The sequence below is a fragment of the Anguilla anguilla genome, chromosome 17, assembly GCF_013347855.1.
Source record: "Anguilla anguilla isolate fAngAng1 chromosome 17, fAngAng1.pri, whole genome shotgun sequence".
Lineage (NCBI taxonomy): Eukaryota > Metazoa > Chordata > Actinopteri > Anguilliformes > Anguillidae > Anguilla > Anguilla anguilla.
The window spans coordinates 13139657-13152331 of NC_049217.1; the positions used below are offsets into that span (position 1 = coordinate 13139657).

Genomic DNA, 12675 nt, shown 5'->3' on the forward strand with positions numbered 1-12675 from the left:
AGATTGAACCTGCTAAACCACTGACTCTCTCAGCTGGGGAGGAAAGCCTAATTGGTTCAGTCCTAATAACTTCATTTCAGATGTAGGTAAAGTGTCCCACCGAAATAACAACCTGCAGGTACTGTGGCTCTGCAGGGTCTGGGAGCCACTGCTGGCATCCAGGACCAGGGTAATCTTTTACTTACATTTGAAGAACTTCCACCCTCACATTTTCTTTTGATTGATTGATTGATTGATAGATAGATAGATAGCAGACAGACACAGATAGATAGATACAGACAGACAGACAGACAAAGAATCCCTGTGCAAGGAGAGAAGTTTTATCCACAATACTCAAATAAAACCACAAGCACAACAAAACATTCTGTTTGCTGTTTACCTTTATTATCAGCATCATAACTGTGCATGTTCAACCCAGATGAGTACTGTACACACTCTTCTTGTAGCATGATAAAGGCAAATACTGTTTTTCCTCGCAAATTGTCAATATTTCATCCTTTTTTTGTTTGTGACATCTTCCTGTGTCCATGGAGGACAGCACATGCTGTGGATGTAGGAGATAAGGAACCACAAAGCACACAGTCACCACATAATAAAATCAACTACTGGAAATCAAATAATTAAATAACCAATGTAAGAAAGTTAGCTTATTGATCCAGGGTACCAAACAAGAATGATTGAAAAAGTAATGCTTTAAGTTTGATTTATTCTAAAGACCAACTTTTTTGTTGCTACCCTAGTCTTAAAAGAATATACAAAACTGCAACTAAAAAACACCAACAACCTGCCAGCAACCTTCCATTCCCTCAAAAACTGTAAACTGTAGTCATAGCAAAACCTGAAACCCCAGGCTTTTCCATAGAAAACTAATTTTTCATGGAGGTGCACCAAATACCCCGTCCAACCACGCTTTCAAGTGTTCACTCTTGTTGAGAAATCATAATGTTATTCATACTTCTGTTAAACATAACACAGTAATAATTACAAATCCTAGACATAATAAAACAGCATTGTTTAGTCTATGTTAAAGGACACGTCCTGCTGGCATTACATGTATGTATATTTACCCTATGTTCATACCCATCACAGTAATGGAAGGAAAGTAAATCAGTGCAAACTCTTGACAATCAGCACTCTCACATCTTAAACAAAGGAACCGGAGCGTGCAAACCAGACGCCTCCCATAAGGCCCTGGGACAGGGAGCGCTGTGCCGTGCGACTGCCGTTTCCTTCAGGGGGCTCCCACCGCAGACCTGCCTGTGGGTGCAGGGTACCGGGTGGGTCCAGCATCTGGGCGGCACCGAGAGCTGATCCGGGTTCGATGAGAGGAGCACGCGCAGGGAAACGGGCCGCTCGCTACCGTACTCTCAGTGCTCTGCAGGTCCAGCAGACGCAATCGCTGCCCTCTGTTACGGTCCAAAAGCAACAGTGATCGATCTCAAACTCGTGTTTTTAGCAAATGCGGCGGGAACATATCTGGCGCTAATCGGAGAGCGAAATGAATGCCGGCGTTTTGCAGCGAACGCGTTTATCGCGGCAGAAGAAGCTTAGCTGCACATCCGCAGGAGAGGCTGCCCTGCACCACTCGGGCAGTCTGGGGAAAGCGTGGGCTTGTGCTGTAAATACTGGGCTTCGTATGCAATCGGACTGCAGGGCACGCGCTGCAACCTGATCCGCCGCGGGATGGGCGAACCGTCCCTCTGCCGCTCCGGCCCGCGAACCCGGGCTCCGCGCCGCGCAGGACGAGCCAGGCGGAGAGGCGCCACCCCCGAAAAGCCGCGTTCGAGTCGGGAGACGCGCTCCGAGACGCGCTGGAGACGCGCTGGAGACGCACCGGAGAGCGCCGCAGCGCACTGGAGACGCACCGGAGACGCGCTGCAGCGCTCCTGCAGCAAAGCGGACCACTGGCACTCACAGGAGCGGATGCTTGCAGAATGCGAGGGGAGGGAAGTAAAACGCGACGAATCTGTTAAAATTAAAAAGGAAGGGAGCAGCACTAGGACACACTCTGGAGGTAAAGGGCGCGGTTAGTAGGTGAGCCGCGAGGCCTTCATGTTGTAGCACGGCCGGTCCGTCAGGCCTCCCTGCCCCCCCGCGGAGAGCAGCGACAGACCCTCCGCCTTCTCCAACACCACCTCCAGCTCCTGGAAGTCCTGCAGCCGAGCCACGTCCTTGTCCTGGGGCACACAGAGGGAACGGCCAGCCGTCACTCACACCACGTTAATTAAGAAAAACTGCGTAACAAGCACAACCTACAGAAATGGCCTGAAGCACAGCACATTCACAGTGTAGTTTTTGGTACTGTGGCGCTGTTTGGAAATGTTAACTCTTATTTTATCGAGCTACTGCACTGCTGTACATTAAAAAACAGAATGTGGTGGCAGAGGCAAGACCGTGGCGAGGGCTGTGGGCAGGGCAGGGCAGGGCAGGGTAGAGACAGCTGTGAGTGGGGCTGTGGGTGGGGAGGTTGTGGTGGGGCGGGGCAGAGAGGGTGGGACCAGGATAGGGACAGTGGGTGGGGCCTTGCCTTTCTCAGCATGGTGTTGGGCAGCTTGCGGATCTTCTCCACGTGGTCAGCGCTGATGTCCAGCTCGCGACAGCACACCCTGAGTAGCGCGCGGTAGGTCAGTTCCCGCCGGTCCAGCTCCACCTCGATGAAGTCGTTTTCCCGCGCATTTGGGTTCTGGATCCTCACCTTCAGCACCAACTCTGGGAGACAGAGCAGAAGTTTTTAAAATGGGCAGGATCCCTAAGACCTGCCTATAATTCCTGACTATGCCGTCCAGATATTTGTAATACGTCCATTCTAAACAAAATTCCACAATTTTGGATGACTTAACGACCCAAGATCTTAACCTCTATCTTAGCTTTATATCATCTGTCTATAAAGCCCATCTACGTCATAGTTTCACAGATTAGATCTACTCTACACTTCTACAGTTCACATTTTTACAGACCATTTTCCATTCCAGTCGCTCAAGTCAGCAAGTGGAAGAAGGAAACTAGGCTTAAAGAAAATTCCAAAAAGCAAAAAAAAAATATATTTTCACAATGGGTTTGGTGGTTGGTTCTTTTGATGTGGTAGCATGCGCTTACCTTGCACATTGACTGGGAAGGTGCTAGTGAAGAAGAAGGGTTGGAATGCTGGCACCGACCCCCCTGCCTGAGCGCAGTTAAACTGCTGGGGAATGGGCTGTTGCCTAGCGACAGCAGTGTTGGCGACCTGGGGGCGTGACTCGGAGAGCTCCATGGAGAGGGTCCCGTTCATGGCACAGTGAGGGCTCGGCGACAGGCCGTTCTGCTCGGCGATAGGCGCTCGACCGGCCTCTCTCTGCGAGCGGGCGTCGGCCATCAGGCTCTGCTCCGGTGGGCGGGGCGGCGAGGGCGCCGGCGAAGGGGAGCGGTTGCCGTGGCAGTTGTGGCTGTGATCCGCGACGCCATTGTGCGTGACGCAGGGCTCCAGGGCGAGGCTGTCCGAGTCGGGCTTGTTGTACACAAAAGGCGCGCTGGAGAGGTAGCTCGCCACGATCGGCAAATCCGGCTCCTTCAGCTCAGGAACTTCATCCTCCTCCACTGAGAATAAAGAAAACAACCTCAGGACCACAGCACACAGACTACTAAGGAAAGACCTTAAAAACAAATAACCTTTGACGCTCTTGAGGGCGACATCCATACTTATACACTATTAGTGCAACCCTGTGCACCTTAGCTGGATACTCCCCGTGTCATCACGCACTCTTACTGTCTAGTGTTCATCAGGGCTCAGCACTCAGACTGAGCAACTCTCTACGTAATGCAGTCCACCAGTGCAGTAACTGTGCAGCATCAGCTGGTGGACAAGCTTGCACTTAAGAGGACATGCAAGCTTGTCTGTTCTCTCCCTCAATGACAGTGGATATTGCAGGTAAAGAGACAGGCCTATAGGAAAAGGGCAGAGAAAAGAGACCACACAGGAGATGTGTGCACTTACCTCCGAGCAGTGATCTGATATCGGGCTTTGAGGTTAGCTGGGCCGCTAACTCATCTTTTGAAGTTAGTATGTCTTTGTCTGCGCCCGAGTTGAGAAGGTAGGCAACAATATGCCTGTGGTTCCGCTTACACGCCCAATGCAAACATGTCCTGGAAAAAATCCCAATTAAAGTTTACACTTCTATATTAAAATAAACAAACAAAATACATGAAGTATTCTTGAACTTGCACTCAACACCACGTATGAGTAAGGACACATATTTATAGGGTTGGTTCAGGTGGCACTTTTTACTTCAGTTGAGATACCTGCAGACTTAATAAACACTCTTAACACCACAGAGGTGCGACATGTTTGCACGTGGTCATGACCGTATTTCAACATCAAGCATTCTAATAAGCAATTAAAATGTATGCAAACCTGTTGACCTGTCAAGTGTAATGTGTTGACCTGTCAAATGAAACTTAGTCGATGTTAACATTTCAGCAAAAGGAAAGCGAAGACATGAACAATATTTATCAAGTGTAAATCAATAACCTGCCACATAAACATTTATATGTTAAAAAATAAAGCTAAATACGCTTCCTCTGCTTTCATGAGCAAGCGCCGGATAAACACGCAATGCTTGGTTCGGTTCATGCCCTATCCTATCACGGACTGTGGTAAAACGATAGCAAATGTACACTAATGTGTCTTAACGAGGCCCGCAACGGTTGGCAGGGTAGCTTGCAAGCCGCCTGTATACCAGTTTTTGCTCGATCAGCTGAAGGCACGCGTAGCTACACAACTGCTAGCTAGGTGACCGAACGCAATGTGTAGGCTGCGATTCAGTTTCAGAAAATATAATTGTCTATAACCAAGTGCATAGTGAGTTCGCTCGCTAGCGTGTTAGCACCACGCGTTCCCATAACTACACAAGCAGCACATTTTCTGCAAGTTTCAATCAACTGCATATTTTAAAAACGAAGTTATTTATTACTAACGTTATAAGTGAAAATTGACAGCGGATAAAACGTACCAGCCATTGATTTCATTTTGGGAGTTCACATTAACACCGCTCTCCACTAAAGTCCGTACTTCATCGATGTCTCCGATAGCAGACGCCTCTCGCAATCGTTCCTGTAGTTCTTTATCCACTGACGGTGTTGACATTTTTGTCAAAATAACGTTTCGGTTTCATAAGAAATAACGATGGCTGGCTAGCTTATTCGGTCGTGGCTAGTAAAGCTATGCTAAATTGCTACTTCTCCTCCAAAAAACAAAGCCAAGGCAACACTGTGCCACAGTCCAGCTGATTGTAGCTAACGTGAACGTTACCAAGCATATATAAGAAAGAGACGAAGCGCTTCGAGGATTTTAATTAAAGAACATAAATACAGTATCTTTGGGTTAAGCTAAGAGGTATCCGAAACAATATTTACATCCTAACTTTAGTTAGATAACGGTATATTAACTTAACAATTGTGAACTACTCCTCCCATGATGGGGGGCAGTTTTACATGTAACAACTGTCAACGGCGTCGTGAGTTCCTACCATGCAATTCTGCTATGACAATAATGTAAAGACTATCATTCAGTCATCAATTCATCATCATCATCATCATCATCATCATCAAAAAAAAAAAGAAGCCATTTCTGTCTGCGTACCAAATAACTGATATTAGAATGATTCCATGTTAGGGTTAAACTTTCAACAATATATTTTACATAAACTAAACTATATATATACAGATGGGTGACAAATTAAAAGAAAAACCATCATAAAGTGTCTTAGCAAGGTATTGAGGCACCACGAGCCTCCAGAACAGCTTCAATGCGCCTTGGCATAGATTCTCTGGAACTCTACTGGAGGGATGGGACAGCATTCTTCCAAAAGATATTCCCTCATTTGGTGTTTTTATGATAGTGGTGGAAAGCGATGTCAAACACGAAGGTCCGAAATCTCACATAGGTGTTGAATTGGGTTGAGATCTGGTGGCTGCAAAGGCCATAGCATATGATTCACATTATTTTCATACTCATCAAACTATTCACTGACCCCTTGTGCCCTGTGGATGGGGGTATTGTTATCCTGAAAGTGACTGCACCCATCAGGATATAAATGTTTCATCATAGGATAAAGGCAATCACTCATAATAACTTTGTATTGATTTGCAGTGACCCTTCCCTCTAAGGGGGCAAGTGGACCCAAACCATGCCAGGAAAATGCCCCCCACAGCATAACAGAGCAACCAGAACCCCTCACTGTAGGGGTCAATCATTCAGGCCTGTATCGTTCTCTTGGTGTACGCTACACATGCACTCACCCACTTGTCGAAAATATAGTGAAGGATGACTCATCTGACCATATCACTTTTTTCCACATCTCTGCAGTCCATGCCACTTTAGTCACTGTTCCTATTGAAACTTTAACCAGTTGAGCAGTCTTCGTGATTGAAGCTCCTGCCATCTGTGCCCCAATAATGAACCCTCTTTCAAAGTCACTGAGTTCTTTTCCTCTTGCCATCTTGATCCAAAATAGACTTCTTCTGGGCCTGCTCAGCATTTCCATGCATGCCACAGAGCATGATAGGATGTTAATTGCATAATTGTATCATGCAGTACTCCTTTATGGAAGCATCTGCATTTGTTATGTGTCTCCACTCATTTATTCAGGGTTTTCCATTAATTTGTCACACTTTTGTATGTGTATACACTACATAGGGCATACTACTTAATACCTACTACTTGGCACATAATACGTAGTACAAACTACCTAGGGCACACTAGTAGTAGGTGCTCAATAGTATGCACTAAGTAGTAGGTATTAAGTAGTTTGTAGCTAGTAGGCAGAAGTGGGTGAAACAAATACATACTACGTAATACATACAGTCAGTAATTAACACGATTACACTTTTGTTCTTTTTCACTTTGTGAACATAATGACTTTATATGATCTTATTTATTTTGCTTCCCCAAAAAACTAATTTCATTATGTCTTCAAAAACATTGCTATTCATTTATTTTACTGTGGTTTTATTAAAATAATATAATGCAATATTTTGGAAGTTGGAATTAGAGTTAGAGTTAGGGTTAGGGTAAATTAAAAATGTTTAACTTTTTAAATATTTCTTTTTCCTTGATAGAAGGAAGCACTTTCCAGTTTCCACCAAGGGGGAAAAAAATAAATGCCTAAACCTAAACAGGTTTATAAAATAAATGGTTATCACCCCCACAAAAATATTCTCTTCAAAACTAATTCACAAAGAATGACCATAAACATGTATCTGGCTTTTCATCTGCATAATATAATGTTTTGGACTCTTTTTTTGGAATTTTCTGCTAAAACTAACTGCCATAGTGTGGCAATTGTTGCTCACAAATCTCTGGTGGATGCAACTACATTCTCTTTCATGGAATTCACTGGACAAGAGCAAGTGAAACTAAGTGAACGCAAATGAATTAATCAGTCTGGAAGTCCATGAAATCCCTTCTTTACAGTAAAAGGCGTGTTCAAACTTAACAAAATATTAAAGTTTGCTTTACTTCTGCCTGGAAATGAAACATATGGCTGCACATCTGTGAGTGATCATTCGGGCACGCACACTTACACATACAGTGAAAAGGAACACATTTTCCCTAGCAGAACAGTTCATTATTTCAGCCAACACAGGAAGGAAGGAACATGCGCTTATTTTATTATTTTTTATTTTTGATTAATGAATGTTTGTGCATAGTGTGCACCATCTGGGGTCTTAGTTTTTATTTTAGATTATAGTGGAAAATGTTCCAATAGTCAGATGCTACAACATGGAAGAAATTACTTTGGCAGTATTACTTACAGTGAAAAGTGATGATTGTTTCAAAATAAAAATTCTTTTTCATGTTTTGATTCTTCATAATTTTAAGTGTATGCATTCATTTATATAATTTATATAATCTTTGAGACAATTGTGATTCTGTGATTCTGTGGATGTATAATTTGACTGATAAAATTACATTGAATCAAACAATTCTGTGGTAGAGTTTTGTCCCATTTTGATTTTTGTTTTGTTGCGGAAATTGGTGGCTAGTATTTTAACGGGAGCTTCCGTGACCAAGTTGTTTCACAAGTGATGGTGTCTAAGTCAGTGGAATATTCTGGAAAAACCCTTACGCAGCATTTTCCTCTTCTATAAACTAAGCCTGAGTTGAATAACTGTCATGGAAGACAGGTTATATAACACCATGTTATGGAAGACATGGTGTTATATTCCTCTTGCAGAATTCCAGATGCTGGTGGACTCTGAACTGTGGTGAAAACCATACCATACCAGCCACATGAGGTGGCCCAACACCTCATTAAATAACACTGGCATTTCCGTGTTTATCCATAACCTGTACTGTAAGTGGAGGGGTAGCCTGCTGGATACTGTAGTAATGCAGGCTGCTTGCACGTGTACTCAAGCTCACCGAAGCATTCGGCTTTGATTGTGCTCAGAACTAAGGCTCTGTTGTGAACACAACAACCATTTCAGCTCTGTTTCCTTGTTTGCATTTCGCATTCCGATGAAAAGAAATAACTGAACCTTAATTCCTTACCCAAATTGCTTCAGTTACCAAGACAATGGATCCCTCTTATTTTGCAGCTCTTGTGCTTGATTGACTTCATCAGAGTGCCTATACTTCTAGGGCAGCAGATGTACGGCAAAAAGAATGATCCAGGCTACATCCATTTGCAAAGGGTTATTGCAGACAAAAACGCAACATATCAAAGGTGTGTATTTGTGTGTCCCTCAAAGAGAAGGGTACTTTTATATAGTTACATAAAAATCTTTCTGTAGGTTAACATGCAGCATATTACATTCATAGCTCAACTGTATAAACATGAAATGTATGCCTCATAAATCAATTTTTGCATCTTGCTGATGATTATGCTGCTTGACATCAGTCTTATTGAGATCTTATCATGGGATCTGCATTATTTCGACTTTGTTTGCACAGAGGCAAATAATGCAATATGGATTGAATAAGCTATTTTATCCACAAGTGTTTTAATGTTCTCTACAATATTTAGTCCATAGACAGATTATACCCAGATTGTATCCAGGTTTTAACCAGAGGACTAATATCAGGACAGTTAGAACTGCTTCCAAAGCTCTATAACTCCAGTTTGTGGACATTTGAAGATTTGCTTAAGCTTATCAATGGCTTCCCTCACAAGACATGCACATATCGTATCAGCATGATTAGCCAGTTTAGTTCCACAATAGCGTTGCAAGAGACTGATGTTGCCACATCGCCCTCTGCAGGATGGTTTTGTACGGCAGAGAACTGGTTGGTTCCCGGGAACAAATCATTGTCACTCAAACACATCACATGCCAGTTTTCTGCTTGTGCAGTCAATGTCAATATTTACTGCAGTTATAGTAATTATGATATACAAAGCCTGACATGTGGACATCCTGTTCTGGGGTTGATGTGCCAAGGCCCTGGCTCTGGAGCTTCTGAAGTAAGGCCCAAGGAAATGCTCCATCCTCTCTCACTAACTTTTCTAGGCTGCAGCTAAATCACTCACCCACCAGGGGGAGGCAGTCTCCTTTTCATCACTAACTTCAAGAACTGAATAATGATCAAATAAACAGAAAAGAAAGGGAATGCAGAGATTACCATTTACCATGTCTGTTTATTGTTTTTTTTGTTTTTGTTTTTTTACATCTGTTCACAACCTCAGCCAACAGAAAAATTTATTCCCCTTTCAGTCACACACTCGAAATGTAAAAGGAGAGCATATAACATGCACACATGGGCAAAACAGACATTCCCAGCATTGTGAATTTAATTTCTGGAGGGAAATAAAAATAATAGAAATAGAATTATTTATTGCAAAGACAAACAGAGCAGTGAGCAAAATTGTCAGATTGATGCAAACTCATGCATTTATTCATTCAGTTTAACATATCCGTGTTAATTTTTGCATTTATTGGCTCATTTGATTGCAATGGCATTCATTTTAACAGCTTTACCTATACATATCACTAACAAAGATGACTGAAGGTATCTATGTGGAAAATGCTGAAAAAAAAAAAAACACAAAGTACCCTAATTATCTTAAATGCTACTTGTCATCCACACCGTACATTAAATTCTCATTGACATCATTATCACAGTAATAATTAGTTACCAAAAGTAAGATACAGATTTCAATGTTCCTGGCCTCTGTACAGTCAAACTGCTGTAAAATGTCAATTCAACTTTGAGTAATGACAAAGGAAACGAGTTTAGACAAAGGAAGAGGAAAACAATGGCAATGAAAACTTTTGAGTTACACATTTACGCAACTGTAATGCTATTTTCTAAACAACTTTAAATGTTCTGTTAATTTTGGAGGCCCGCACTGCTCATAAAGTTGCTTGTTGGTTTTGTGAGAAAGCCGAATTTATTCAGACTAAGGACATCATGCACTGAACAGAGGCCTGCCGTGTTATTTAACTGTCATCACAGTCTTCTGAGTCATCTAAGAAAGAACAGTTTTTCCAGATGTTGTTTTGTGTTTTAAAAAAATAACTTTCTTCGACTACCATTTTATTTCTCCTTTGTGTTTTAATGTTCTCATCCTCACCTCCAAAGTACCATTTGACCACTGCACAGAAGCAAAGTCAAACTGATTTTGACTGATGATGGAAATAGATTTAAAACCGGACCATTTAAATTGTGTTTAAATGATTAATTTTGTCATCACGATGATATATCTACAAATATATGAGTGTTAACTGTAAGTATTATCTGTTTGGTACAGAATTATTCTTTGTCTCATATTCCAGAGTTATGACCGAAAAACCCACTGTTGATAAATTGTCTTTCCTTGTACAGAACAAACTCTTATTTGAGCAGCCTGTGCAACTTGCTGCAACATACAGCAAATTACTTTCCTTAATATAATTAATTAAAAATTAATGAATGATGGTTATTTATTTGAAGTTACAGTGTTTAATTGTACCAACATTGGGGCATGATTTCACAATATATTAAGAAAACACAATTCACATTTTCATATTCGTTAACTGCAGAACTAAACATTTTTACATTTATTTAAACATTCTAAACATTTCTTGAGAACAGTTTAAAATGAAATATTTTAAAATAATGAAAGTACTTTTAATTTAATCCATCTGATATGAATCTATTATAACTGCAATTAAAAATGTATTGTAATATTAATTTCATAGCAAATGCCTGTGAAAAGTCAGGTAAGATAAGTCAAACAATAAAATGAATACATATCTTTGTTACTTGTGGCCTTTATTTTATTAATTTTTTTTGACGTTCTCTGATTTATGGGTTGCCATAGTACTGTCCACATGTGACTGTTTTGCATAGGTTCATGTTTGAACAAGACCACATCCAAGCCTTTTAGTCTGTGGTGTGAAAATAAGCGGCTGGCTACAACGTATGTTTCGGAGGAGAACCGGGGATGTCTACACTCCCAAATCAGTAGTGGGCATTGTGCAAGTACAGCTGTGGATGCAGATTATTGGCCATTGAAATTTGGGATGGGTAGAATTTGATAAGCTCAGTCCTGCGTTGGGCACAAAATTTACTTAAAAAGATATAATGCCTTACTACAAAAAGCTACACCTAGTGTGTATGCTGCCTGAATTTAATTTCATATTAATTCATCGAATTAAGGAAACATTCACAATTTGATTCTTAATGGTGTCTTAATGGTGGTGTACAACCCTGCTGGGTACTCAGAGGGTGGCTGAGGTATGTGAGAAGACCAATACTGTCTCTGATCTCACCCCCTGGGGCAGAGCAAGACGGACATATTTTCTGGGCACATTGGTGTGCCACAGAGACTGCCAGCTATGAGCGATACTATGTTGCATTGGCATCAGAATTAATTTGTCTTGCAGGTGCACTGACACAGAGCTGCTTTCAAGTGGAACTGGATTTCAGTGAAGTGTTCACCATTCAAATAGGGCCCAGTTTGGCTGCCTGTTGCAATTAGGATACCAATGGGGCTGAGACTATGTTGCTAGCATACTTTGAAATGGACTCTAATCCACAATCCCCCCCATGTCCCAGGCTCTGAGCGATCAAAGGACCTGCAGAGGAAGAAAGTGGGCTGAGCATTGCATCCCCATAAAAAAACAACAACAGCTCGCAATGCGGCTCTTGTGAGCTATTGCTTAATACCGATTGGGGTGAAAACATTCCCTGAAACAGCCACTGAGGCTTTGTCCAATATTTCTTGGCAATAGGCTCAATTGGTGAGCAATTAGATTTTTTATTTTGTCAGAAAAAGCCTGGGAACGCAAAAAAAAAAAGATCTAGCCAGAAATAACTGTTACTAGAAATAAGTTATGACCTCTGCTGTTCTGAGGGGAATTGAAGAGTAAGATTTGATGGCAGCAGGAACATGTACAGTTCCATATGCTCAATGTCATATGTGTGTATTATCTGTTGATTGATGGATGTTTGTTGTTTCAACAGTTCTAAGAAATTTTCCTTTATACTTTTATATTTTATATATATCAGACGGAACCTTTATTGGTGATTTCTGGGAAATACAACCGAGTCTTCTTCCTGAGGAAGTAAATCCCTGGGAAATCGTTCATTCAAGATTAAGTTCAATTGTGAGCACACACAGTCAAAGGAACAAAGGTTATGAATGCTTGGCTCATACATTCAGACAACCCTTGGGCTGTGCTCCTTGATTCCACTCAATGTGCCTTTTAGCACTTTGT

At 41.9% G+C, this 12675-nt stretch overlaps 1 protein-coding gene across 1 annotated transcript; it reads right to left on the reverse strand.

Moving 5' to 3' along the window:
* Positions 1 to 362: 362 nt before the first annotated feature.
* Positions 363 to 5486, reverse strand: ankrd40 (ankyrin repeat domain 40). Its single transcript, XM_035397924.1, has 5 exons — positions 4986 to 5486; positions 3971 to 4119; positions 3097 to 3573; positions 2528 to 2709; positions 363 to 2177 (listed from the first exon to the last, which is right to left on the reverse strand). Exons 1-5 carry the CDS (start codon positions 5117 to 5119, stop codon positions 2028 to 2030), a joined length of 1092 nt encoding a protein of 363 aa, XP_035253815.1. The 5' UTR covers positions 5120 to 5486; the 3' UTR covers positions 363 to 2027.
* Between the last annotated feature and the right edge of the window lie 7189 nt (positions 5487 to 12675).